Source organism: Oncorhynchus gorbuscha, linkage group LG13 (assembly GCF_021184085.1).
Source record: "Oncorhynchus gorbuscha isolate QuinsamMale2020 ecotype Even-year linkage group LG13, OgorEven_v1.0, whole genome shotgun sequence".
Taxonomy (NCBI): domain Eukaryota; kingdom Metazoa; phylum Chordata; class Actinopteri; order Salmoniformes; family Salmonidae; genus Oncorhynchus; species Oncorhynchus gorbuscha.
In genome coordinates this window covers 22,137,780-22,161,719 of record NC_060185.1, presented here as the reverse complement: position 1 = coordinate 22,161,719, position 23,940 = coordinate 22,137,780, and the positions used below count along the sequence as shown (strand labels likewise).

The 23,940-nt window shown below is 42.0% G+C and overlaps 1 protein-coding gene across 3 annotated transcripts; it reads left to right on the top strand.

Annotated features, from left to right (window-relative positions):
• Positions 1-6,858: 6,858 nt before the first annotated feature.
• Positions 6,859-19,618, top strand: LOC123992582 (calcium-binding protein 39). 3 transcript variants are annotated; one of them, XM_046293836.1, is made up of 9 exons: positions 6,859-7,045; positions 11,547-11,707; positions 12,237-12,401; positions 13,020-13,138; positions 16,507-16,675; positions 16,834-16,893; positions 17,330-17,395; positions 17,767-17,910; positions 18,018-19,618. In XM_046293836.1, the coding sequence occupies exons 2-9, from the start codon at positions 11,594-11,596 to the stop codon at positions 18,204-18,206; spliced, it is 1,026 nt and encodes a 341-aa protein (XP_046149792.1). In that variant the 5' UTR covers positions 6,859-7,045; positions 11,547-11,593; the 3' UTR covers positions 18,207-19,618. The 3 variants fall into 3 exon arrangements, with proteins under 3 accessions (XP_046149792.1, XP_046149791.1, XP_046149793.1); XM_046293835.1 differs by having other exon boundaries at positions 6,859-7,050; XM_046293837.1 differs by lacking the exon at positions 6,859-7,045 and adding an exon at positions 7,057-8,806.
• Positions 19,619-23,940: the final 4,322 nt, after the last annotated feature.

The window sequence follows — 23,940 nt, the reverse complement described above, 5'->3', positions numbered from 1 at the left end:
AGTATAACACTTGTTGAATTTGCCAACATGAAACAGTGTAGCCTAATGTGGTCAATTCGAATTGAAGGCAGTCAATTCAATAAGTAATTTGAATTTATAATACAACAATTTAAAATCTTTGGAAAATTAATAGCTTCTACTTTTCAGTTTATTGAGAAACCATTGGAAATAAATAAGGCATTTTCAATAATTGAATTGAAATTTCAGTTTACTTCCAATTGCCTGAATGACTGTCATCAATTCGAATTGACCCAAACCCTGAATGGTAGCCTATTAACAATACAAGAGATGTCCAAACAGGTTAACTCATTTTTGCATAGGCATTGGATGATATTGTTGTTTTTTTATTGGAAGGATTACTGTAGGCTTAAAGGAGTGTGATCCTCAGAGCCTTAATAATTAACTAACCTTCAGTGGGTAGTTGGCAATGACAGGCGACAGGCGGACAAGTGTGCATCAGCGAAGCTTTGAATAAGTGTACCGATTTGAGTCCATTTTCTAAACCACAAATCCAATCTATAGGCCTATAGAGTCACAATGGGTGGGCTGTGGCTGACGAATACAGTAAGTGGTGGGGTTTCTTTTGAAACTCCAGAAAACTTGGGCGACTTTTGGGGAGGCCTATAACCACACAAAGGGCAATGGCACATCTGGCCACGCGACCCACAGTCAACCGCCTGTCGCTTATCACTAGGAAACGTCCTTCAGGTCACACATAAAGACCCCACGGTCGCAGAGCATGCATTCTCTTCCAGAGAGCAGCAACGTCTCACCAAAAGAAAAACTTTCTAGATGCGCAGGACTATGTAGCCTAACAAGGCAATTAGATTTTAGTGGGTCAAATTTTCATATAGGCCTACCTAATTGATCCAATAGCCTATCCTAACCTACATTAGTCTATTCAATGTGTCAATTTCGAGTTGTGACATTTTTGTGGAGGCTCTATAATAGGAACTTTTATAAAGTTCCATTTGTTATGGGTTATGGCACAGAACGGCCAAAAATCAAAGGGCAGAAACTATCAGAGAGACCGAATTAAAAGGCCAACTTGTGAAGAGGTGCTGGCGCCCTTTCACGCCCTCTCTCCCTTACCATCTGGCCACGCGTCCCCATGATCAGAATTAGCGTGGGATGACAATCCCACAATAGCTTCCAGGCTCAGACGCCCTAAAAGGCCCAGTGGCCCACTCGTCTTGGCTGCTAAATTATGAGGAACACAATCATTCCTGTTGGGCCAGTGTGCCCGTGTTCTACATCCGCTTTTTTAGGTGACTCATTCCGGATCTAGACGCATATACTGTATCTGAGGCGCTTCACATTTGCAACAACAGATTTTGTGAAATGCGCATTGGGAATGCATATACTGTAGAGGTACACTGTCTGCTACATCAGCAACATTTTGCTATTTTTTAATGTATTGTATTAGCCTTTAATTACTGGCCAAATTGGTCTCTATCCCTCCATCCATCCTTCCAATGAAATTATCTATTTTCCATATTTATTTGTCACTATTTTCTCGAACACCTGCATATCTATTAATTGAAACAAAAACAATATATCCTTCTAAAAGTAAATATACATGATGTGAGACATTTTTTAAAACTTTAGTGATGCATTATTATGCTGTTATTATACTTATTTATAGGTAATTTTGGGTATAATCAACAGTAGAATACTGTGAAATGTTTTACTGCATGATACTGTAAATGATGGTGCATTATGTGAAAAAATTGTAGGCTGGGAAATAATTGCTGTATTTCGAAGGCTATTGTAATTCCATCCCACAGAATCGACAGTATTTTTGGAGTGCCAACAACCTTGGCCCTCCAGTGGGGTGCATGGTAGGTTGGCTCATTAACATATTTTGAGGGTGCCTTGTAAAAGGCTATCATTTTTTTGCACCTGTTGGTGAGAGTGCTTTAGCCCTACCAATTTCACCAGTATATGGTAGTAGTGCCCCATCATTTAAACATGTATAGGGGACAGATTGGAGTAGCAGCAAGCCTTAAACCTTTGATGATTGAGCATTTTTCCATGTTTTTTTGGTCTGTTTTGACCTGTAGTCACTGCCAGTTTGGATGCCTTTAATAAGGCCTCTTGGAAGTGAAACACCAAATATTAATATATATGCTGTAATGTGTAAACACATTATTTAGCAGATGACCTGCTTGCACCAATTCCATGTAATTACAGTAAAATGCTGTGACTTAGAAACCCCAAATCCCCTCCATGAATTTCATTCATCCAGCCAGCCATCCTTTCATTCATTAAGATAGCGGGAGCATGCACTTTTTTAAACAAGTATAATACAGTAAATTGTACGGTATTGTACTGTGTGTCATTACACAGTACTCGCTTTGATACTGCATTTAGATTTCAGCAGGTGTACTGCAATATGAAATATAGCAACTTAAGCTACTTGCCACTTTCCTGCATGTAGTTACTGCCAAATTCACCACAACCCCCTTACAGTGTTGCTGCCTGTAGTTACTGCCAAATTCACCACAACCCCCTTACAGTGTTGCTGCCTGTAGTTACTGTCAAATTCACCACAACCCCCTTACAGTGTTGCTGCCTGTAGTTACTGCCAAATTCACCACAACCCCCTTAGTGTTGCTGCCTGTAGTTACTGTCAAATTCACCACAACCCCTTTACAGTGTTGCTGCCTGTAGTTACTGTCAAATTCACCACAACCCCCTTAGTGTTGCTGCCTGTAGTTACTGTCAAATTCACCACAACCCCTTTACAGTGTTGCTGTCTGTAGTTACTGTCAAATTCACCACAACCCCTTTACAGTGTTGCTGCCTGTAGTTCTTCAACTTTTTAAGACGGGTGATGGAATGATGGCAGAGGTTTTGGGATGTTGTTTTCCCCAACATGGTCAAGGCACATTTTATTTAACCAATGTGCAACAATTGGCAATTACACTTGTTTTCCATGTGTGTGTGTGAAGGTGTGTGTGTGTGTGAAGGTGTGAAGGTGTGAATGATGCAGACCCCCTGTGTGAGGAGAATGAGAAAGAGAAGGCCCTGTTGGTTAAAGCCAGCGAGAGGACCATGAGATACTTGAAGGAGGATCTGGCTTACTACCATGAGAAGGTCATCAAAAACCTAGGCCAGACCCTGGACAGAGCTCTGGTGCTGAACCAGAGCGAAGAGGAAGCTAAGCTGGAGGAGAGGATCGATTTTGAAATGATGGTTTGGAGGTTTGGGAAGGGTGAGAGATTGATGAGGCTAGGGCTAGAAGTTGCAGGACGCATAGACAGAAAAAGATCAAGACACCCGGAAGTAAAGAAACTAATGACTGGGAGCCGGCCAACTAGTGAAGGTGGCAGAAGAGGAAGAGAGTAAAAGAGGTCAAAGTGCAAAGCCAGTGAAAATTGACAAGGAAAACCTTTGCAGAGTTCATGGAAAAAGTCCAATAATGTGTTTGAGGGTTTTGAGAACGTCCAAGACATTGACATGTGTCACATGGTCAGAAAGCACATCAAGCAAGACCAGATGATGTTGGATGCTTGGAAGCTCCAGCAGGAGTTAGTCGTGGGCTCTTTCAGAAACTACTGGAGAGAGCTGGAGGAGGGCATCGAACCCATGCTGGACAGAGTCCAGGAAATCGCCACTGTGGAAGTTGAGGTAAGAACAGCTGGTATAATGGTGGAAACAGAGAGTGAAGAAATAGCATTCAGGTTTCTTTCCAACTCACACTGTGCACTATAATAGCCATCAGTATTGCCCCAGTATTTTGGATTGGGTTAACTTACTTTTAAAAAATATAAATGCATTGTGCATGTTATGTTTAGCCCAGCCGGGTCACCCATTGAACAAGTCAGTATTTGACGTCATCCATGTCTAAGGACATCAGGAGATGGTGGAAACCGGCCACTAGGGGGCAACAGTGAGCACTGTTACTGTCAAGTAGGTTTCGGTTTTGCTACAGCGTTGTGGACGGCATGGCAGATAGGTGTAAGCATCTGATTCCAAATGTTGCAAGTTCAAATCCAGCGATAGAAAGTTGATTTTTATATTTTTGTTTTAAGGCTATCCCAAACCTTAACCCTTACCTCAACCATTCTGAGTTAATATCTAAACTTAACCTTAAACACTTAGAAATGTGACGTTTGGAACAATTTAGTAATTTGAAGTTTGAGAAAAATGGATGAACATCTAATTCTGACGTGGTACTGTGAGAGCTGGTAGGTTTAGCCAAAACCCTGCACCTCTGTCTCCTCTCATGCAGAATGACTTCGCTACTCTTGAGTCAGTGGTAGATTGTTTACTGGATTCAGACAGTATTTATACAGACATACTGTATATGAATTACTGATTCATTACTGCAGCTACAATATTCTCCCAGTATGTGAGACTTGTAAGGTTTTGATACACATATTCCTACTGGGCAAATACGGGTTGAATCAACATTGTTTCCATGTAATTTCAATGAACCAATGTGGAATAGATGTTGAATTGATGTCTGTGCCCAGTGGGCTGTATCTTGTCACTGTGATCTTGTGATTAATCATGTTAACTAATCTTGTACCGCTAATCTTCCCATCGAGTCAGAACTACAGGTCACCTGCCCCAGTGACTATGACCTTCTTGACCTCTGTCTCTGACCACTGACCACTTCTCCACTGAACGCTACCCTCCAGACCACTACCACTTCCCCCCTCTACCAGTCTCCACCCAGACTGAGGGAGGACAGACAGGCAACTCTGACAGGGCTGGAACCCCTGTACTGGTAAGAAACCTGATAAGAACCAGGCTCCCTCTCAATTCAATTCAATTCAAGGGCTTTATTGGCATGGGAAACATGTGTTAACATTGCCAAAGCAAGTGAGGTAGACAACATACAAAGTGAATATATAAAGTGAAAAACAACAAAAATTAACAGTAAACATTACACATACAGACCTCATACCTCTCTCTCTGTCAGTCAGATCCACACACATGGTGTCACATAGAGGAAAGCTAGTGTAGATCTGTCAGATTGTAGCTGCGCTGGAAAGATGTTTAAATGTATTATGTTTCTCACTCTGGACACTAATGGAGATCATACAGGAGAAACCAATGAGATGGATTATTATGAGGTAGAGGAGATTATCCTCCTGCCTGATGAGATTGATTTTGAGGAGGTAGAGGAGATTCTCATACTGCCTGGTGAGATTGAGTATGAGGAGGTTGAGGAGATTGTTATACGGCCTGATGAGATTGATTATGAGGTAGAGGAGATTATCATCCTGCCTGATGAGATTGATTATGAGGTAGAGGAGACTATCATCCTGCCTGATGAGATTGATTATGATGAGGTAGAGGAGATTCTCATACTGCCTGATGAGATTGATTATGAGGTAGAGGAGACTATCATCCTGCCTGATGAGATTGATTATGAGGTAGAGGAGATTATCATCCTGCCTGATGAGATTGATTATGAGGTAGAGGAGACTATCATCCTGCCTGATGAGATTGATTATGAGGTAGAGGAGACTATCATCCTGCTTGATGAGATTGATTATGATGAGGTAGAGGAGACTATCATCCTGCCTGATGAGATTGATTATGATGAGGTAGAGGAGATTCTCATACTGCCTGATGAGATTGATTATGAGGTAGAGGAGACTATCATCCTGCCTGATGAGATTGATTATGAGGTAGAGGAGATTATCATCCTGCCTGATGAGATTGATTATGAGGTAGAGGAGACTATCATCCTGCCTGATGAGATTGATTATGAGGTAGAGGAGACTATCATCCTGCTTGATGAGATTGATTATGATGAGGTAGAGGAGACTATCATCCTGCCTGATGAGATTGATTATGATGAGGTAGAGGAGATTCTCATACTGCCTGATGAGGTTCCAAGTAAAGCAAGAGAAGGAAGAAGTGAAGGAGAAGAATGAACAGGAGAATGAGACAGAGGAGGGCAAGAAATTTCACAAGACCATCAAGAAGAGGTGAGTTTAAAGTAGACAGGAGAAAATGAAATAGTGGAGGGAGGGAAAAGCTAACAGACAGATGGACACATAAAAGGAGATAGATAGTAAAGGACTGTGTGACTCAGTTTTGACATGTTGCAGTAGTGTCCATATTGTTCCATTCGTGTAAGTGGTTACTGTCTCCCCCACAGGTTTATCAGATGGCTGAGGAATATGTTCTGTTGTGGAGGCGGACTTCAGAAATGCTGAACTGAAATCTTCATCACACCGCAGCCAGAGATCCCAAAACACACCTATTTTTCAATAAACATACAATCCCATCCTGATGTTTGTTTTGCTCAGATTAGCAGGTCTTGGTTTTGGGAAGGCTCCAAAGCTAATATAATACAGTGGTCTTATTTCATTAATTACAACTTTATAAGGTTTAGCCTCTTTACTCTGGGAGACCTGTACACATTGGTCTCCCGGGGGCCTTAATAAGGTTGTGCCTCACAGGGAAGTCAAGAATAAAGAGAAAAAGCATGCACACAGAATTGCTCACCAAACATTATTTTTGTCTAGGGTGTGTGGATTCACCTTAGCCCTCTTTAGGTGTGTGTGGATTCCAATGATGTATGTACTGTATACACCACAGGAGGTTGGTGGCACCTTAATTGTAGACAGGCTTGTGATAATGGCTGGGGTGGAATGCTATCAAATACGTGGTTTCCATGTGCTTGATGCCATTCCATTAGCGCCCTTCAAGACATTATTATGAGCCGTCCTCCCTCCTGTGATATACATATGTTTATATACATCATTGGTGAAATCATTCATGCACTCTTTTCCTGGTGTACGAGTGCCTCCCTGTGGACACTTGCGAGCCCCATGTGCCGATGCTATAGCGTTATACGACCAGCGGTGGGCGGTAGACCTCGATGCCCAACCACATTGCTAACCAGTCCACTCGTACACATAAAAGGACTAGGAAACCTAGCTAGCTTGCTATAAAACATTTAAAACAAGGGGAGGAAACAAATAAGGAAAACAAAGGACTTTATAATCCAACGGGACATAGCTACATTTCCGTTAGTTGTTCAAGCACATCGGTGGAGAGTGAAAAGATCGAGTTTGTAAGGTTTGATATTATGTGTCGTTTAGATGACAATTAGCTGGTCTGCCTACATTGGACAATGTTAGCTAACGCCATGCAGTTAAAATAGCTGTCTAGCTAACGACGTTAGCGAGCTAGCAGAGGTCTGTCAAAAGCTTTCAAGCATATAACGTTATTTGTTAGCTAACGTTAGCCTGGCTACAGTCATTTATCAGTATGAAGTTAGCTAGCTAGATATTCTAATCTAGAGGAGAGCTAGATATTCTAATGTAGCTAGCTGCTACACACGAGAAGTTAGCAAGACCTTGAACACAAAAAAAACTAGCAGGATCGCAAAAGTAGTTAGTACAGTAGCTAGCTGGCACGGTTGTCTAGTTGGCCAACGTTGTCGCGAGCCAACTGACGTTAACTAGGTTTCTAACTAGTTAACTAGCCAGAAAGCGTTGCCGTTGTCTTAGCAAGCTAGTCATATTTAAAGGCCTGTTGTATATTTAGGCCTCCCGTATAGACCACAATATGAGCTAACGTTGGTTGACAGGCAGGCTGGAGGGCTTGCACGATAATTGATGGACACGGATTGAAATAATCTGATAATGAAACTAAAATAGCCAAATAATTGACTGACTAGCAAGGTAACTACCGAGTTATCAAACATTTTAGAACTAGTAGTTTGTTAGCTAGCCATCACGAAATATTGTGCGCAGACGCTGGCTGACATCTTCACCAGACACTTTTGTATTGTGCGCTTGCTGATAACTAATATGGCAATGATTGGTTGACGCAATACTGTTTTGCGGTAGTGCATAGTTAGTTAGCTAACTACCTATGCAGTTGCGAACTAACTAGTTAGCGACACTATATTTTCCAATTTAGCTCTCCAATGCTAGCCCGTGCTAGTTAAATTAGGGACCAATAGCAGGCTACCGGTCTCACACGAGTTGCATGTACTAGTACCAAAATCATAATGGAAAAGCACCATGCAATCTGCAGAGCTACAATTGTGAATTAGATATTCCCTATCTAGTTAGTTAATACTTAAAAGCCTTACACACACGCATATATGATGTCATAAGGTGAATGCACCAATTTGTAAGTCGCTCTGGATAAGAGCGTCTGCTAAATGACTTAAATGTAAATGTAATGTAAATGTAATATATGTGTGTATGTTATATCTGCTGGTCTACGTCATGCTGAAGGTGGTCACATTGGAGGAGAGCAGAGTTGCCCCAACTTGATCTTGGGGCCTCCACTGGGTGCATGTTTTGTTTTTTTCCCATGCACTACACAGTTGATTCAAATAGCCAACTCGCCAAACTTTGACTATTTGAATCGGCTGTGTAGTGTTGGGGGGACAAAACAATGTGTACCCATTGGGGTGGGTTGTGGAAACCCTGGCGTAGAGAAGTGGTGCCTACATTAACACACTTTAGCCTGTGAGGGAAAGATGTATTGACCACCTGGTGAAGTTAAAAGGTGTACTGAGATTAATATCGAATTGGCCAGAGTTCAAACTGGGGGCGGGGTAGATGTCAGTGATTTCAATTTGTTAACATGTGACACATCACATATGTGACCAGGCTAGGTCTTGCTTTAGTGCTGGTTGGTTATATTCTTGCCTCCAGTGCTGGGTTCTAATTCTAAATGTCGATGCCATGCCAAAACATAGGTCAGAGTCTGTGCCAGATTTTGGGTTCACAGGTCAGGTGATGTTCCCACCTGGAAACAGGTTGCCAAAGCAGATCAACCGACAGACCAAGCTGGTACATCACCCTCGGTCTCAGTTAGTATCCACTGCATTTTGACAGTGGTGTAAACTACTTGGGTAAAAATACTTGAAAGTAGTACTTAAGTAGTTTTGGGGGGTATCTGTACATTACTATTTATATTTTTGATCATTTTTACTTCACTACAATTCTGAAGAAATATCAGATTTTTACTCCATACATTTTCCCTGATGCCCAAAAGTACTTGATACATTTTGAATGCTTAGCAGGACAGAAATGGTCAAATTCACACACTTATCAAGATAATTTGTGTTGGAGCGTGCCCCTGACTATCCAGAATTATTTTTTATTTTTTTAAACAAGAAAATGGTGCCATCTTTTTTGCTTAATATAAGGAATTTGAAATCATTTTTACTTTTATTACTGAAGTATATTTTAGCAATTACATTTACTTTTCATACTTAAGTATCTTTAAAGCCAAATACTCAGGTATGTCAATTAGGTACTTTTTTACCACTGCATTCTGGGAGTAACTTCACTGGTCTTGACTGTACACACAACATTGCTATTTCAATCCTTGCTGTCTTTTGATAGCTGAGGAACACTCAACCCCACTCTCTTATATAGAGGCACAGTTGATAACGGGTTGCATGATTTGCTAGCAACAATATTAAGTGCCCATCAATCAATACTTTTATCGATTACAACCACCTACTTTCCTCATTTGTGTTGCTCAGTGCAAATTTGCTTGTGCCAATTGGATCTCAGTTTATCTAGTATTTCAAGGGCACTACTTCTCCAGTTAAGCAACACAGTTGAGGAAATTTGGTTGTATTCAAGTTTTTATTAAAAGTATGAATTTCAGTACCCCGCGGAAGGACCGCAGTTAGATACAGGTAGGTGTTTTAAGAATGACCATTTTTACAAGTATCGACTGATGGTGACTCGCTGTTGTTGCTAGAAAATCACACGACCAGTTATCAATGCTCAACTCTGCCTTGATATGAGAACAGAGTTGAGACTTCTTCAGCTGTCTTTGGACTACCTGTATTGTCATGGCTGTTTGTAAATGGGGGACATTTTAAGTTGGTCACCTTTCTGCACCCTTTCCATACAAACCGCACACCCATCCCTTCATGGTGTGAGTTCAACCCTTCCTTATCTGATCTTCTGCCAGACCAAGGAAGCCAAATTTAACACCAGGGATGTAATTGACACCTTGAACAGCTGTGATACAGCATATATAACCCCACCCATATCCCAGTTCCCTATTATCAGTAGGTAGATCCAGCTACAGCTTGTATTACAAAAAGTGAATGGGTAGGTCATGGAATGTGGCAGTTTTGATGGGGGTGGAGACCATTAAAAAAACTGAACTAACCATGAGGAGCCGCAGTTGCTCGGGGGTCTGCTCCCCCTGTGCAATTATACACATTTTGCCACTGGGTGGAGAGAAGATTTAGTGATTTTAGAACTAATTTCATGCAATTCTACTACATTTTGCCATGTGTGAGAGGAAAAGTGGCTGTTTTACAGCTAATTTACGGAAATTCTAAACATTTTGACATTGGGTGGATAGAAAGATATCATTAACGTCATGCATGAGCGAGACTAACAAAATCAAATGGGGCCCCCAAGCCAGTAATTTGAGCATGATAACGAGTTTAGATAGCTGGCCACTAAACTAACTTGTCAATCTAAAAATTGACTTGACTATCAATGACTGACACAGCAAGAGAAACTGCTGATGCACAACCAAATTTAGAAATTGCACCCTGTGTATTCTACTATTCTAACTCTCAACAGTAAGTTCACGGAGTTCCCTATTTATTTCTTATATATTTTGTATTTGGAAATTCATCCCAGGGCTGCCAGTTGCCCATCCCCGTCCTCGATAAAAGCTCAGTGAGAGAAGTTCTGACACGTCCCACTGAGGGGCTCATGCATTCCCCTGGCTCTCACTGCTCTACGCCCTGACTAGATAAGGTTATAAGCACATTACAGTTAGTCTGGGGAGGGGTGTGAGTTGAGAGAAAGGATATATGGCTGAACAGTGGTGTGTTTGTGTTAACTACACTAGTGGGGAGAGGCTGGAGAAGTACCGGTAACAACATGAGGGGTCATGTAGAGGCCCCTTTGGAGTAGGGTAGGGCAGAGGACATTCTACCTCTGGTCAGTGTTCGTCAATGATTACAATCAGTAATGTCTCAACGTCACCTCCCCTTATGATGCAACTGGTCAGTAAACCAATCAATAAAATCCATAGTTACAAAGTAAACAAAATTCCTGCAGTTAGCCTGCCCTTTCAACAACTTCGCACACAATTAAAGTAATGATTCTAATGCTTGATATCAAGCAAGGGTGAGAATCATTTTGCTTTCAGCTGTTTCTGTCTTCAGATCAATCTGTTTAGCCTGCCCCTCTACAACCTGTTTCTTAGCAATATGAATCTTAGTGTCAGTATGACTTATGAATTGTGAGTCAGTAGGTTAGGTTGTATCTTGGTATCGGTATGATGAATAGTGAGTCATGTAATAAGTGCTGCCTGCCTTGTGTGTTGTACTCTGCCCGGTATTATAGTCCCCAGGTAAACTCCTGGCCCATGGTTGGTTCATGGGAGAGGTCTGATTAGTACCGTTGTACTGATTGGCTCCTCCTCACTGAGCTCTCTGAGTCAGTACCAATGCAGTTTGAACAACTTCTGTCACAAAGTTTGGTTTAGTCCTTCTCTGCGGATCCCTTTCCTTCATTATCCCCTTCAGTTGTTGATATCGTTTCTCTCTCCTCTGTGGATAGGTAGGACTGTGCACTCGTTGCTTGGTCGACCACGGTAACTCACCACCATGCCGTTTCCCTTTGGCAAGTCCCACAAGTCACCGGCGGACATCGTCAAGAACCTGAAGGACAACATGACGGTGTTGGAGAAACACGACATCTCTGACAAGAAGGCTGAGAAGGTAAACTACAAACACACAAACACTGGTACCGACTAGTGCCTCCTAGGTAAACCTCTCTCCCACTACTCTCGCATGACTAGAGACTTCAGAGATTCTATGGAAGCCATGGAGTGGGGAATTTCAAACCTGTCCCTCTGAGTTTGAATTGACTACAGTGTAAGGCAGGGCTCTAAAACCCTGTTCCTGGAGACATACCCTTCTGTATGTTTCTGTGCCAACCCCAGCTGTAACTAACCTGATTCAGTTTATCAACCAGCCAATTATTAGAATTAGGTGCCCTAGATTAGGGTTGGTGTGAGAACGACTAGAGACGTCGGTCTCAAACCTGTTGAGGGTTTAGTTTCCTTTCCTTCCTTTCATAACAAGCCATCTCTAGACTGAAAATAGTGTATGATGGAATCATTTCAGGACAACGTAGGATGGTGGGTGTTTGCTAGATCATAGGAAACACTATGGCGACTGATGGAGAGCTAGCTAATGTAAAGAGCTAATTTCTCCTGTCTTGTCTTTTTTTTGTGTGCGTGTCCAGGCCACAGAGGAGGTGTCTAAGAGCCTGGTTGCGATGAAGGAGATTCTGTATGGCACTAATGAGAAGGAGCCCCAGACAGAGGCGGTGGCCCAGCTGGCCCAGGAGCTCTACAACAGCGGCCTGCTCAGCACCCTCGTAGCTGACCTGCAGCTCATCGACTTTGAGGTGAGACACTTTTACACGGTTTCTTTCTGTTTGTCTGTCTTTAAGATGGATGCAGGGATATGAGAGATTTCTTTTGAGATGCTGACTAAAAAGGTGGGTGTCTTTGGGATGGAGAGACATTTTATGTCAATGTACAGAAAAAGACAAGACTGACTGTTCTCTTTTACTGGCACATGGACAGGCTTTCACTTTTCTTTGCTTACGTGTGTGTTTCACTGAGTCACCTTATCAGCCTTGTATCAGTCAGTGTTGTGTGACTCTCCTCTTTGACACACTCAACCTCCACATCATTCAGTTGGTCTGTGTCATTCTCACCCATCAAAAGAGACATCTGTCTTGGCTATTCCTGCTATGGGGAGGCTGCATTTGATAATGGGTGCAAAACCACTCAATGATACTATTTTGAAATGTGCCGATTCACTAATGATGCTAATAGGTGAATCTGTTTAATCACCATAACATGTATAAGAACATTGCATTCAGAAAAACTTCAGTATTAAAGTTCAAAATAAGAGAACTTTGTTTAGTAACTACTGCTAGAAACCATGTCTGCTTGAAATCTGACCCCTTGTGATTTTCACACCTTTCCAACATTCTGTCATATCTGTTCACCATCAGGGTAAGAAGGATGTGGCTCAGATCTTCAACAACATTCTGAGACGTCAGATCGGGACACGGACGCCCACGGTGGAGTACCTCTGCACTCAGCAGAACATCCTCTTCATGCTGCTCAAAGGGTGAGGTCTGTGGTGCCTAAACCTACACTACAACCTGTTATTTACAATGTTGGGGTGTGGTGCTTTTATGTTTGGTAAAAAGTGGATACCTTTTAAGTCGGAAGTTACGTTTTTTTTATTTGAAGGGAATTACCACATTGTCTCAATACACTTTACAGAAATATTAAATCAATGGAAATGGAAAGCAAAATACTGCAGAAATGGACAAACAGCAGATATTGATAGTAATACCGGAAGACATTGACGGTGTCCCATATCAGGGATCATTTTGTTCTGGAGCGGATGGTCGAAACATAATTACAAATACTTTGTAGACTGCAAATAGATATGTTTGACTGAAACATAAACATTTCAAACCTATGTGTACATTTGTATACGTGTTTCTGTATTCTGCTTGGAAATAATTACTTGGTGCTGAATTCCAGTGTTTTTGTGTTCTATTGCCCCCCCCCAGTGTCGTGGGTTGTAGTGTGCAGTCTTGTGTCTAGGGTTGGCCCGATATTACCGTAGCATCGTGATGTGACACATTGGTTTAGCCTATTTGAACTTGACTGCTACCTGCCGTAAAGAACAAACTCTCGCAGGGCAGCACACAAGTGACATTCTGAGTAATTGGCCTACTCCTGTTTGCTATAACCTATTTCAATAAATGTTTGGTACGGAAAGCAAGAGAGGAATGTAGGCCAGACATAGCAGATCATTCTTTTTTTAAATACCGGACATTCCTTAACCATTTTGTGTTTCACTGTTTTAAAACTTTGCTTGTATTCCGTTCTCTCTCTCCATTTGATAGGCTATATGAATATAACTAAAGGCTATGCTTCATTGTGTTGTGCATGGCTTTCTCATAATCAATCAATCAATGTAAAGGAGTTCATTTTTATCGCCGAAACATAACCTAGCCAGAGGACTAATGAGGGAGAATCAACCATATCAATAGCCTATAGAACATCTAATGACCAGTTTTTAATCAATAAATGATCAATGCGGACCATGAAAATCCTTCCAAGCGAGGTTGAAAGCCAAAGGGCCAATAACCTGTTCTTAGGTCAGTATGGGGTATGTTATAAAAGCTTTAAGACAAGTTAGTTATGAAGGTTCGCTTATTTCCCAAATATTCTAGCCTACGATGGTGTGTCCTAAAGTTGGGGCTTTCAAAAATGAAGGAAAGTCTCTATAGCCTAAGACTAGGCATTAGCTATTGTCAATCACAGCTTTATGTTAGAACAAACAATGTTATGCATTTTTCTATTACTTTGAGGCAGTTATTATTCAGTTGTGAAGACTGTAGCCTGCTATCCAGCCCATGATGTAGTCCTAAAACCACTCACTACAGTTCATCAGTCACTGCACACACACACACACACACACACACACACACACACACACACACACACACACACACACACACACACACACACACACACACACACACACACACACACACACACACACACACACATATACCTGCTCCATGCTAAAGCTCTTCCACCAGAAAGGAATATTAGAAAATATATGCCTGCTCTTGGCCTCTAACCAGGCTTTCAACATTCTTTCATCATAAATCATCCAGTTGCATTCGATTTCATGTTGTAGCCCAACTGTCGTTTTTAGCAGTTTTTTAAATATATATTTTTATATATATATACACACACACACTGCTCAAAAAAATAAAGGGAACACTAAAATAACACATCCTAGATCTGAATGAATTAAATATTCTTATTAAATACTTTTTCTTTACATAGTTGAATGTGCTGACAACAAAATCACACAAATTATCAATGGAAATCAAATTTATCAACCCATGGAGGTCTGGATTTTGAGTCTCACTCAAAATTAAAGTGGAAAATCACACTACAGGCTGATCCAACTTTGATGTAATGTCCTTAAAACAAGTCAAAATGAGGCTCAGTAGTGTGTGTGTGGCCTCCACGTGCCTGTATGACTCCCTACAACGCCTGGGCATGCTCCTGATGAGGTGGCGGATGGTCTCCTGAGGGATCTCCTCCCAGACCTGGACTAAAGCATCCGCCAACTCCTGGACAGTCTGTGGTGCAACGTGGCGTTGGTGGATGGAGCGAGACATGATGTCCCAGATGTGCTCAATTGGATTCAGGTCTGGGGAACGGGCGGGCCAGTCCATAGCATCAATGCCTTCCTCTTGCAGAAACTGCTGACACATTCCAGCCACATGAGGTCTAGCATTGTCTTGCATTAGGAGGAACCCAGGGCCAACCGCACCATCATATGTTCTCACAAGGGGTCTGAGGATCTCATCTCGGTACCTAATGGCAGTCAGGCTACCTCTGGCGAGCACATGGAGGGCTGTGCGGCCCCCCCAAAGAAATGCCACCCCACACCATGACTGACCCACCGCCAAACCGGTCATGCTAGAGGATGTTGCAGGCAGAACGTTCTCCATGGCGTCTCCAGACTGTCACGTCTGTCACATGTGTTCAGTGTGAACCTGCTTTCATCTGTGACGAGCACAGGGCGCCAGTGGCGAATTTGCCAATCTTGGTGTTCTCTGGCAAATGCCAAACGTCCTGCACGGTGTTGGGCTTGTGTGTACGTCGGGCCCTCATACAACCCTCGGGGAGTCTGTTTCTGACCGCAGACACATGCACATTTGTGGCCTGCTGAAGGTCATTTTGCAGGGCTCTGGCAGTGCTCCTCCTTGCACAAAGGCGGAGGTAGCAGTCCTGCTGCTGGGTTGTTGCCCTCCTATGGCCTCCTCCACGTCTCCTGATGTACTGGCCTGTCTCCTGGTTGCGCCTCCATGCTCTGGACACTACGCTGACAGACACAGCAAACCTTCTTGCCACAGCTCGCATTGATGTGCCATCCTGGATGAGCTGCACTACCTGAGCCACTTGTGTGGGTTGTAGACTCCGTCTCATGCTACCACTAGAGTGAAAGCACCGCCAGCATTCAAGTGACCAAAACATCAGCCAGGAAGCAAGGAACTGAGAAGTGGTCTGTGGTCACCACCTGCAGAACCACTCCTTTATTGGGGGTGTCTTGCTAATTGCCTATAATTTCCATCTGTTGTCTATTCCATTTGCACAACGGCATGTGACTTTTATTGTCAATCAGTGTTAGTGGACAGTTGGATTTCACAGAAGTGTGATTGACTTGGAGTTACATTGTGTTGTTTAAGTGTTCCCTTTATTTTTTGGAGCTGTGTGTATATATATATATATATATATATTTGTGTGTGGGTTTGGCCAATAAGGGAGGCCGATATCATCATATCACAATGTTTTATGGGTACGTCATCACGATACAACAGGTTGACGTCGCCCAACCCTATTTGTATTGTATTAACTGGATTCCTCCTTCCTATTCCAATGTCCTCCTGGCAGGTACGAGTCTCCAGAGATCGCTCTGAACTGTGGCATCATGCTGAGGGAGTGTATCAGGCACGAGCCACTGGCCAAGATCACCCTGGGGGCCGAGCAGTTCTACGACTTCTTCAGATACGTGGAGATGTCCACGTTCGACATCGCTTCAGACGCATTTGCAACTTTTAAAGTGAGGTTTTTTTTATTTTATTTTTAGAAAAAAATATATAATTAAAAATGTTCCTTCTTAGAACTCTATCTCAGACCCTCTAGGAATCAGTTTCTTGGGACTTCGATAGAGGGCCTGTATTTTTGAGCTCATTGGTTAAAATACCTGTGTTCTTCCAGGACTTGCTAACGAGACACAAGATTCTGAGTGCAGAGTTCCTGGAGCAGCATTACGACAGGGTAAGTCCTCCACATTGTATTGAAATGTAACCCGGTAAGAACACATCTCCATGACGCGTTTCTTCAAATGTTCCTTTCGCTGAATAGCAACCTGTCACGGGTAACAGCTTTTTAAGACAGTCTGAGGTCACGCCAGAACAAGCTGAGTTTATTTGTGCTAAACCCGTCTGACTGATTATTTCAGAGTATCTCTGAGATCCATGAAAAGTATACCAGGGAATATGGAAATTAACTTGCAAGTGGCAGCATAGTACTCAGGAACTGGTTTTCTCCTAACATATAAGCCAGGCATTTGACACAATGTGGCTGTTCTGAATATACAGCTCCCTGTCTGTCAGTGCTGGAAGATCACTAGTTGGCTTGTGTTTTCTAACAAGCAGATGCACTCTGAAATAGTGGCTTGTCATTCACGCCGATGATTCTTTCTCCCCTCCAGTTCTTCAGTGAATATGAGAAGTTACTCCACTCAGAGAACTACGTGACTAAAAGGCAGTCCCTCAAGGTAAGAACATGGGTTCTGTTCCTGTTGTAGTAAACAGCTCTCATGTAGTATTTCTATGTGTATGTTTTTAATGGCTAAATATATAGAGGTGGTCTCTTACATGGTGTTTGGTTACTGAAAATAGCAGCAAGCTGACCGCTGTAGCGCCACCCTGTGTATGGAGTAGGTTTTAGATTTCATCTGCCTGGTAACTTCCTCCTATTTTTGCCAATGCATAGCAGTATTTTCACTTTGCCTTGTGTAAACCCAACTATAATGATTAAAATATATTTATGTAAACATGGTATTAAATAAATAATGACTTTTTCACCTACCCCAGACTGTAATTGCAATTATTACTTAATGTTTTTTGTCACTCTGAAACAATTTAGTTGCTGGGAGAGCTTCTTCTGGATCGACACAATTTCACCATCATGACGAAATACATCAGCAAGCCAGAGAACCTCAAGCTAATGATGAACCTTCTTCGGGACAAAAGCCGCAACATCCAGTTTGAGGCCTTCCACGTCTTCAAGGTAAAATAAAGAAAAACAGAGACTAGCACAAGGCTATAGTAGGCGGTGCAATTTGACTGAGTTGAGTTGGATTGTAAGAATAATTTGTCCTCTTCCTTCCCCTGTAGGTGTTTGTGGCCAACCCCAACAAGACACAGCCCATCTTGGACATTCTTCTGAAGAACCAGACCAAACTCATCGAGTTCCTCTCCAAGTTCCAGAACGACAGGACGGAGGACGAACAGTTCAACGATGAAAAGACGTATCTGGTCAAACAGATCAAAGATCTGAAGAGGCCAGCACCCCAGGAGGCCTGAGAGAGGGGCTTAAGGTGTCCAGACAACATCTGGATAACAGACTTGTCAGCAGCTGCTGCTGTTCTAGTTTTTCCACCATTTGAGGAAACGAAACTGAAAAAAATAACGCACCCACATCAAGTCATCAGGAATTCTCCAGCTCATACTGCTGTTCAACACAACGGACAATTTTTTTTTTTTCTGAATTTTTTTTTTTCTCCTTTAAAAAGAAGAGCTGAACATAATAGATGCTGCACATTAATACATGTGGAAGGGTAACATCAACAACACAACAAAGGTCATTTAAGCAAATAGTAACAATGAAATCTACTACATTTGAGCGCTATGCAGACTTCTGACGCACACACATATGCTATAATATCAGCATAAACCTTGAGATGGAAAGGTACTAGCAAAGTGAACATTGGGGTGTTGGTTGCATGCCTTGTTCAAATGTGACTGATACATGGCTGTGCTTGGGGCTAAATGCTGGCTGAGAGATTACATTTCCAGTCTTGCCCTGTCTACTTAGTGCCACAGACGGCAAAAAGCACATACCAGCTACAACTCTTATCTATGCCTTCATCGTGTGCAACAGTGATTCATTTTAAAATGGGCTCTCAAATGGCCTCACTGAACCATGCAGCTATTGGTGTTGTGAAACAGTACAAAGCAGATGGTATGGATAAAATGCTAGAAATTATTTCGGTACATGCCTGAATTGGGTTTCTTTTTTTGTTCTGGGAAAGGGTGAACGTGTACATATGCCACTAGTGTTTTTTTGCTTTGTAGATTTTGTTGAAATGTTGACACATGGCTATACAGTACTAGTCAAAAATTGTCACCTGCTCATTCAAGTTTAAAAAATGTTTTTATTTTAAATGTGTACTATTTTCTATGTTGTAGAATAATAGTGAAGACAAATTATGAAATAACATATGGAATCATGCAGTAATCAAAACATTTTTACTTTTAGATTCTTCGAAGTAGCCACCCTTTGCCTTGACAGCTATACACACTCTTGGCATTCTCTCAACCAGCTTCACCTGGAATGCTTTTTCAACAGTCTTGAAGGAGTTCCCACATGCTGAGCACTTGTTGGCTGCATTTCGTTCATTCGGTGGTCCAACTCTTCCTACCCATCTCAATTGGGTTGAGGTTGGGTGATTGTGGAGGCCAGGTCATCTGAAGCAGCACTCCATCACTCTCCTTGGTCAAATACCCTTACACAGCCTGGAGGTGTGTTGGGTCATTGTCCTGTTGAAAAACAAATGATAGTCCCCCTAAGCGCGAACCAGATGGGAAGGTGTATCACTGCAGAATGCTGTGGTAGCCATACTGATTAAGAGTGCCTTGAATTCTAAGTAAATAACTGACAGTGTCATCAGCAAAGCACCCCCACACCACCTCCTCCATGAGTCACGGTGGGAACCACACATGTGGAGATCATCCGTTCACCTACTCTGCGTCTCACAAAGTCATGGCGGTTGGAACCAAACGTCTTTAATATGTACAGATTTCCACCAGTTTAATGTCCATTGCTTGTGTTTCTTGGCCCAAGCAAGTCTCTTTTTTTATTGGTGACCTTTAGTGGTTTCTTTGCAGCAATTCAACCACGAAGGCCTGATTCACGCATCCCCTCTGAACAGTTGATGTGTCAGTGTTACTTGAACTCTGACACATTTATCTGGGCTGCAATTTCTGAGGCTGGGAACTCTAATGATCTTATCCTCTCCTGCAGAGGTAACTGCGTCTTCCTTTCCTGTGGCGGTCCTCGTGAGAGACCGTTTCATCATTAGCGCTTGATGGGTTTTGCTACTGCACTTGAAACTTTCTACGTTTTTAAAATTTTTATTCTCCGTATTGTCTGACGTAAATGTCTTTTTAAAGTAATGATGGACTGTCATTTCTCTGCTTATTTGAGGTGTTCTTGCCATGATATGGACATGGTCTTTTACCAAACAGGGTTAGGGTTCTGTATCTTCTGTATACCACCCCTACCTTGTCATAACAGAACTGATTGGCTAAAATGCATGAAGGAAATTCAACAAAATATTATTATTTTTAAAGGAACACCTGTTAATTGAAGTGCATTCCAGGTGATTACCTCATGAAGCTGGTTGAGAGTGCAAAGCTGTCAAGGCCAATGGTGGCGACTTTGAAGAATCTCAAATATATAATATATTAATTTGTGTAACACTTTTGGTTACTACCGGTACATGATTCCATGTGTTATTTCTTAGTTTTGATATCTTCACTATTATTCTACAATGTAGAAAATAGTCAAACTAAAGAGAACCCCTTGAATGAATAGCTGTTAACTTTTGACTGGTACTGTGTATATATTTGACTTTAAAAACAACAGTTTTTTTTGTTACTTCTAATCAAGTACATTTTTAAAACCGTGACGCGTAAAATCAGACATTATGCATTTCATTTTACTGAATTGAAATGGTTTTTATTTGTACATGACTTCCAGCCAGGGCCAGCTCTTACATTGTAAACCATTAATAATAATTAGTACAGCTGAGGAATGTCATGGTATTAGCCTAGATCTCTTCTTAATCCTCTTTTTACGTCTGTATTTAAGTAACTCAGTTAAAATGTGCTGGGTGCCAGGACATTGGGGTGGAAGGGAAGAGTTCTAACGGAAACATGAAATTTGTGCTGAGCAGCCAGCCAATGGTCACGTTGCATGCATCAGCCAATGGTTGCGTGCCATGTCATCAAAATGACAGATTGCTATAACATGATGGGGTTAGCTGATATGTAAAATATCTATCCAGGCGTTAAAGATCTGGCAGGCTTCAGCAACGCTTGGGCAGAGGAACACACCCTTCATCTCCCAACTGGAATCTGTTCTGGGTTGTTTGTGCGGATTTCAGGGAATCGCAACATTCTCCCCCCGACTCATCCACTCTGGTTTATTTTTATACTCTAACTTTACCGCTTTCTGGTGGTATCTGGGTGTTGCAACACTCTGATTTTATCCCCCCCCCCATTTCATTGGGGTTAATTCCAGTACAATCCCAGAGCATTGTGTATGTTATTTGGAGATTGTTTACTTTTACACTGACTGAGCAAATCTGCCATTTGAAGCACAGTATTTATTTGAGGGATGGAGTTGATTGGATGATATGAAGATCTTGCATATATATCACTCAACAGACATGTTTAATTGCAGTGACGGATATGGTCAGAGTGATGTTGAGCCGAGTGCTTTTGACTGAACGCTCATCCATGTATTCCAATAGACAACTGATCAGCCATTTCATTGTGCAAACCAACAGAGAACAGTACGCTAAAGACCAGTATTCCTCAATGCATATTTAAATAGCATGTTCCTCTACTGGCTGCATGGTACTCTACATACAATGTTGTGCTGGAATTTTCTTCCAAATAAATAATTTACATTTGAGAATAGCCAAATAATCATGCTATCTTTGACTCCAGTCCCAGCACATTGTGTATGGGTGCTTTCAGAAGTGTCAAAGGCTCTACAATCTAAACAACAGAAATAAAGGAAAAACATTTGGAATAAATTGAACCTGTAGTCAGTGTTATTAGTCTCTCATTGTCCTTTCCTGTATCTGTCTTTGTGCTAAATGTCTGGAAGAGTAAAATAAAACACAACGTGTTAATGATACGTTGAGACAACGGTGCTTGTGGGGATTGGGAACAGAATCCGCTTGAATTTGGATGGGCAAGGTTTGACTTCAAACAAGGAAGTGAAATGGAATCTATCGTTCTATATTGTGGTAGACAGTTTTAGCAACAGCTGTGCTCGACTGTGGACGACATGGATAATAGTTCTGACGGTACGGGTGGGGATGATGAAAGTCATGGATGGTCTATGGTGAAAAAGAATGTCCCTGGTATAAGTGCTGCTGATGGCAGTGGCACTTCTAGTGTTGAGACCGTGACGGTAGAGGAAAACAAAAGTCATGGAAAATTGTGATTATGTTTGATGCGACCACAAGGTCTCATCTACACCCTATTTGATTAACCAATGTCGTTAAGAGATCAGGGAAGTAACATTAGCCCGGTTCATTGGTAATGGTAGACTGTTTATATTCTGTGCTGACCATGTCCAGCAAGGGAAGATTCTGAAAATGACAAGTCAATGGGAAGAAAATCACAAGTCACGTCCCTGGAACTTTGGCTAGGCTGAGGGGGGTCATTTCTGGGGTTCCACTATCTATGTCCATATATGATATCAAATGTAGAGGAGGTTATAGTGGCTAAAGCCAAAAGGCTGTTCAGTAAGAAAGGGGCAGAGAAGTGAAAGCCTGTCAGTATTATTGTTTGAGAAGGTTGTACCTAAGAAAGAACAGACGAGCTTCCTGTCTTTCACTGTTCGAGTTTGTCCCACCCCCATTAAGATGATTTAAATGCCAAAGAATGAGAATCCGTGCAAAGGAAAGAATATATGTGCCAAGTGTGGAGGGGAACATGATTATGGTGAATGTAGAAACAATCTCAAGGTTAAATGTAGTAATTGTGTGAGGGGACACTGCAGCATTTGGTGGATGCCAGGTGCAGAAAGAGGCTGGAGAGGCCCAAAGATATACAATTACTCATAATGTCTCTTATGCAGAGGCTGCAAGGCAGATTGGTGGAACTATTAGGCAGAATGATGGAGATAACAGGGTTACTCCTGGAATAAGTGGACCTACTGTAGGAAATGTTGCTTAAGTTGGTCCAGACATGGATACAAGACCTGTTCAGAAATCTTGTGACCTCTGATTTTGAGTGCTGCAAATTTATGTACCAATGAGTAAAGTGGGTGAGAAAGGGAAGTCGGTTCCTTGGTGGACTGAAGAGTGCTATTCGAGAAATAAATAGGGCTTACAGAGTGTTTGCGTAGGTATATGACTCCTGAGAATCTAGTTGATTTCCCAGAGAAGAGAGCTTTAGAATGTAGGGTCATTAAGTCTGTCAAGAGAAATGCATGGAGACAGTTCTGCTATTCAATAGGCAGGGGTACTGAGCTGGGGGATGTATGGTCTATGTTGATAAAGATGACTGGAAGAAGCAAGTCCACTCGAATTCCAATTTTGGTTGTGGGTCAACAAATGGCCGTAACTGATAAAGAAAAAACTGACGAGTTGGGGAAGACATTTGCTAGGGTACATAGTGGGGTAACTTTGCATGAAGTATATAAAGCAACGCAGGTGTGAGACTTTACATGCTCATGCTAATGTGTACATGAGATGCGTTCAGCCTTAATAGGCTGTGGATATAGGGGGAAAAGGTGAATACCTAGTCAGTACTACAACAGAATGCCTTCATCCTAAATGTGTCTTCTGCATTTAACCCAACCCCTCTGAATCAGAGAGGTGCAGGGGGCTGCCTTAATCGACATCCACGTCTTTGGCGCCCGGGGAACAGTGGGTTAACTGCCTTGCTCAGGGGCAGAGCGACAGATTTTTACCTTGTCAACACGGGAATTCGATCCAGCAACCTTTCGGTTACTGGCCCAACACTCTAACCACAGCACCAGGTCATGATCAAATCAAATCAAATTTTATCTGTCACATGTGTCAAATACAACAGGTGTAGACCTTAGAGTGAAATGCTTACTTACAAGCCCTTAACCAACAGTGCAGCTTTAAGAAGATAAGGGGAAAAAGTGTTCAGTAAAAAAATTGATAAATAAAACATTGAAAATTGAAAATAAAAGTAACATAATTAAACAGCAGCAGTAAAATAACAAGCGAGGCTATATACAGGGGGTACCGGTTAGTCGAGGTAA

Excerpts from the sequence above, each read along its gene's own strand:
- LOC123992582 (XM_046293836.1), top strand. The coding sequence starts at position 11,594 with ATGCCGTTTCCCTTTGGCAAGTCCCACAAGTCACCGGCGGACATCGTC. Across the intron at positions 13,139-16,506 it reads CTCTTCATGCTGCTCAAAGG|GTACGAGTCTCCAGAGATCG; the intron begins GTGAGGTCTGTG and ends TCCTCCTGGCAG. Across the intron at positions 16,676-16,833 it reads ACGCATTTGCAACTTTTAAA|GACTTGCTAACGAGACACAA; the intron begins GTGAGGTTTTTT and ends GTGTTCTTCCAG.